This window comes from Lipotes vexillifer, unplaced genomic scaffold (assembly GCF_000442215.2).
Source record: "Lipotes vexillifer unplaced genomic scaffold, Lipotes_vexillifer_v1.1 scaffold862, whole genome shotgun sequence".
Taxonomy (NCBI): Eukaryota; Metazoa; Chordata; class Mammalia; order Artiodactyla; family Lipotidae; genus Lipotes; species Lipotes vexillifer.
This window is the reverse complement of record NW_006786873.1, coordinates 551891-556884: the sequence shown is the minus strand read 5'-3', so window position 1 is coordinate 556884 and position 4994 is coordinate 551891. Positions and strand designations below refer to the sequence as shown.

The following is a 4994-nucleotide window of genomic DNA, read 5'->3' as shown; positions in this document are numbered from 1 at the left end:
TCGCCCTCTCCCCCTTCAGGTGCTAGGGACAGAGGGAGATGCCAAAAACGCACAAAGGGCTGGGCCCGCCTCCCTCCTACGCAGGGTCCTGACTTCCTAACACCCAAATTCCATCTACACGGCCAGAAAACAGCCAGCGGGTGAGTTTCTGATCCAATTTCTCTCATCAGCCGGGGGGCTCAGCGTCCATCCCCCGATGTAGCGTGGGGGCCGCTTCAGCCGGCATTCATCCCCCAACTGCGGGCAGCACACCGCCACACCTGGTATCTGGGGTCTTTGGGGTGCACGGCTACGGCCACGTCTCCCAGCATCGTCTCAATCCGAGTTGTTGCCACCAGCACCTCCTCGTCGCTGTCTGGGGTGACAGGAGGCCTTGTGGGCTCAGCGCTGGGCCCTTCCCGCCCCCCCAGCCAACCCAGCCCAGGACCCTTGTGCCCCTGGCTCCTACCTGAGCCTTCGACCTTGTAAGCAAAGGAGACGAGGACCCCAAACTCCACCTTCTCCTTGTAGCCAGGCACAGAGAGCAGGGTGCGGCCTGTCAACTCCTTCTTATCCACCTGTGAGGCGGAGATTAAGAAGAGTGGCCCAGGGGCTGAGGGTGGAGATGGGGAGAGCCGGGGGAGGGAAGGGGCACACCTCGATGTCTGAGATGGCGGAGTTGAGGGTGCAGGACCAGTTGACAAGGCGGGTACTACGGTAGATGACTCCTTCCTCATGGAGCTGGACAAAGGCCTCCGTCACGGCCGCTGACAGTTTCTAGCGGGGAACAGGGGGAGCCAGAGATGGGCCTTGGTGTCAAGGCAGCAGGGGCCAGTGAGGCCCGGCCGGCCCAGAGCCCCACTGCTCGGCGCACAGGCCCCTTTCGGGGCTAGAGGAGAGGAGTACTTTCCTCGAGGGGCAGAGGGCGCACGGGAACACAGAGCGGCAGCAGCCTGGCGACGCTGTAGATGGCAGGGAGACCACTCAGCTAGGGACACGTGCTAATGCAGAAAATCCTGGGGGCTCAGGCTCCAGGGGAGGGTGAGGCCCCACCACGTGCCACTGGAAGGAATCTGAGCTCCTAAGGTAGGTGACAGGTGACACAAAGGGCCATGACACGGGGTAGGAAGTGGCATTTGCAGCTGAGCCTTAGTGGTTTCCTATGAGTGGGCCACCTCCTGAGGGAGGGCCCTGGGCATATGCTCTCTTCCGTGGGGAGCTTCCTACTCCTACCCCAGCCCCGAGACCCGCCTCTATTCCTACTCACAGGATCCATGGTGAAACAGGCTCGATTCCAGTCCAAGGAGCTGCCAAGCTTCTTCAGCTGGTGGTAAATCCGGTCACCTTTCCTGGAAGTGGACAGAAAGGCCGGGATCAGCATTCAGGCCTGGGCTGGAGGGAGACACCAGGCAGCTAATGGGGCAGAATATGGGGATCACTCATCCCTCTGAAATGCATGTTGTCTCTGGGGCCAAACGACCCTCAGCCTCTGTGGGAGGGTCTGACCCTGCAGCCAGGGTTGCAGGTGACAGAGATCTTATCTGGACAGGGGACAGGGAGGCAGGGCTGTGACGTCTGCAGGGACGCTGCACTCACTCCTCCTTCCACTTCCAGACCTCCCGCAGAAAGGCCTCTCGGCCCAACTGGTGCCGACTCAGGCCCTGCTCGCGCCAGAGTTTCTTCTCCACGACCACCTGGGTGGCAATGCCTGCGTGGTCACAGCCAGGATTCCACAGGGTGGTCTCCCCGCGCATGCGGTGCCTGTGGGAGGAGCACGGAGGAGCAGAGGTGAGCGGGCAGTAGAGCTGCCCCGAAGGAGGAAGGGACTCCAGGCAGGCAGTCGGTGAACTTGAGAAAGAGAGGGGCGATGGGGCAGGACTCTCCCAACTCTAAAATCACTGTCAGGCAGAGATATGTGAGGACAGCCAAGGCAATTTGGCAAAAGAAGGACAAAGAGGAGGCTCTCGCCCAGCTAGATATCAACACATGTGAGAAAGTTACGATTTTAATTAAAAGAAGTTTTCACAGGAACTAGGAACAAAGTTATAGATTAAGGAAACAAAACAGTCACTGGAAACGGATTCAAGCATATTTAGTATTTGTTAAAGGTGGCATTTCATATCAGTGGAGAAAGGACAAACTATTCAATAAATGTGTTTGGGACACTAGCTAATTGGTTGGAAAAATCGCCCTACTTCCCCAGAGCCATAAAAATAAACTTATTTACTTTAAAATAAATCTAAATTTAGTTTAATTTTAATTTAGTTAAAAAGAAAAACCCTCAACTTTAGAAAACAAAACTATAAGAAAAGCATTAGAAAACGGTATCGTTCCAAAAATTTAAAAAAAGAAGAAAATAATAGGTGATCGATCATGTTTGTAACTTGGAGGCAGGAGACATTTTCTTTAACAAGACAGTAAACATTAAGTCAAAGAACATTGGTAAACTGACTAGGTTAAAACATAAAACCTCAGAACAATAAAATCTCTGAATTGAAATTCAAGGACTAGACTATTTTGGAGAAAATGACTGGAAGCTAATAATATTTCAGGGAATTAATCAGGGGATGAATTAGAGAAATAGAGATGGTAGTATTGTGAGTCTTCACCTACCATATTCTGGTACAAGTAAATGCAGTTTACTCTTAATCAAGCTCTGTGCTGATGTGGCCCATAGAGCATTAAACTGTAATGAACTTTTTTTTTTTTTTTGCAGTATGCAGGCCTCACTGTGGTGGCCTCTCCCGTTGCGGAGCACAGGCTCCGGATGCGCAGGCTCAGCGGCCATGGCTCATGGGCCCAGCCGCTCCACAGCATGTGGGATCTTCCCGGACCAGGGCACGATCCCGTGTCCCCTGCATCGGCAGGCGGACTCTCAACCACTGCGCCACCAGGGAAGCCCCTGTAATGAACTTTTTGGTGACCTTTGAGAATTACATTTTAAAGTAGGAGAGAGGACCAAATTAATGTCAGCTATTATTATTGTTATTAAAAAATGATACATGTTAATGGGACTTCCCTGGTGGTGCAGTGGTTAAGAATCTGCCTGCCAATGCAGCAGACACGGGTTCGAGCCCTGGTCTGGGAAGATCCCACATGCCGTGGAGCAACTAAGCCCGTGCACCGCAACTGCTGAGCCCACGTGCCACAACTACTAAAGCCCATGTGCCTAGAGCCCGTGCTCCACAACAAGAGAAGCCGCTGCAATGAGGAGCCTGAGCAGCACAACAAAGAGTAGCCCCCAACTGCTGCAACTAGAGAAAGCCCACGTGCAGCGATGAAGACCCTACACAGCCAAAAATTAATTAATTAATTAATTATTTTAAATGACACATGTTTAAAAAAAGAGTGGGGGAGAGAAAATTACTATAGAAATACAGTAACACTGTGTTCATACATTATTTTCAATGACTCATCAAACTGCATTATATCCGTTACTTTATCAGTCTGTTTACCTCCACTGGGTTTAGATCTCCTTGGGGATAGGACTGTAGCAACTCCATTCTCTTACAGATCACAGACATTCTTATATGCTGTAACGGATATGAACATTTTCTGACCTTTTCAAGATGTTGTTAAACAATACTATTAAAGAAATCAAGCATGAGAGAGGAAGATAAAAATATTATTTCACTAAAAGTGTCTCTTGGGGACCATATAAATTTGGCCAAAAAAAAAATTCAATAAAATGTCATGGATATTTGTAGAAAAACACCCTATTCTCTGCTAGAAGAAAAAGGAAAAAACATAGATAGATAGTCACTTTTATTTCATTTTTATGACTTACTGGTGGAGATACCTATGGCTGTTATTTCACGTTATCTGTGATTCTAAAACACTGACATGAATCTATTCCAGTTAAGTAATGGGAGTTTCTAACATTTGATTTAAACCATGCTCATTAGAAAAAAATGTTGCTAGCTTAAGTGTTCTGTAAGAAGTGTTAAACCTTTCCTCATGTAAATAATCTGGCTGTTATATGTTATATGTATTTAACACAACTCTGTTTTTCCAACTCTTAATTCCTTGCAAAATGCTAAGTCTGACGTATCCCAGTGCCCTGAGCAGAGCTAGCACATAGTTATGTCCTGTAAATATTTTTGACCAAATTAATTGAGTTAAGTAGGACACTAGAAGAACTTCTAAAAATTTAAAATATAATAAATAAACCCTAGTTTCAATAGATAAAATGCTGTTTTAAAATACTTTTTAAAAGAAATTCGTCACCTGAAATATTAGCCTTTGTGGTTGTTAACTAGTCAAAATATTAACAGTGGGAGAAAAAAGTCAACTGCTAGAACAGGAGAAAATGTTTATAACATATATAACAACAGAAAAAATCAATAACCAAAATGTATACATAGACTCTATAAAGAATCTTCTAACAAAACAACTAAAAAAGTAAACAAACAAACAAAGAACAATAGAAAGATGAGCAAACAACAGGTTCAGACAATACATATAAAGAGAAACCTGACTGGCCAGGATACATGAAGAGACACAGCCTCACTAGTAATCAGCAGTAACAGAAATAACCATTTTTCCCCCATCAGATTGGCAAAACAAAGACAGATAATGTCCAGGGTTGGCAGGGGCACAGCTCACATGCAACTCATGGAGTATAAACTGGTAAAGCCATTTTGGAGGGCAACTTGCCAGCTTCTATTTGTACTCAATAAAGGCAGGCCCCTTGGACACAGAGATTTCACTTCTTGGTATCTACGCCATTCCACAGGAGCTTGAGAAAGCATGTATAGGAAATGTACATTCCAGCAGTTTTCAACAGAGAAAAATTAGGAACATCCATTAATAAAAAAGTGACACCAGGGCTCCCCTGGTGGCTCAGTGGTTGAGAGTCCGCCTGCCTATGCAGGGGACGCGGGTTCGTGCCCCGGTACGGGAAGATCCCACATGCCGCGGAGCGGCTGGGCCCGTGAGCCATGGCCGCTGAGCCTGTGCGTCTGGAGCCTGTGCTCCGCAACGGGAGAGGCCACAACAGTGACAGGCCCGCGTAC

General features: G+C 47.7%; 1 protein-coding gene across 1 annotated transcript in view; it reads right to left on the bottom strand.

Annotated features, from left to right (window-relative positions):
• VARS1 (valyl-tRNA synthetase 1) overlaps positions 1-4994 on the bottom strand; it is a 14951-nt gene that overhangs the window by 6196 nt on the left and 3761 nt on the right. Inside the window, exons 8-13 of the mRNA XM_007459546.1 lie at positions 1576-1740; positions 1247-1328; positions 637-756; positions 449-557; positions 261-355; positions 7-22 (exon numbers count right to left, since the gene is read on the bottom strand). Of these exons, the coding sequence (XP_007459608.1) occupies positions 7-22; positions 261-355; positions 449-557; positions 637-756; positions 1247-1328; positions 1576-1740 (587 nt within the window). The remainder of the gene's footprint in view (positions 1-6; positions 23-260; positions 356-448; positions 558-636; positions 757-1246; positions 1329-1575; positions 1741-4994) is intronic.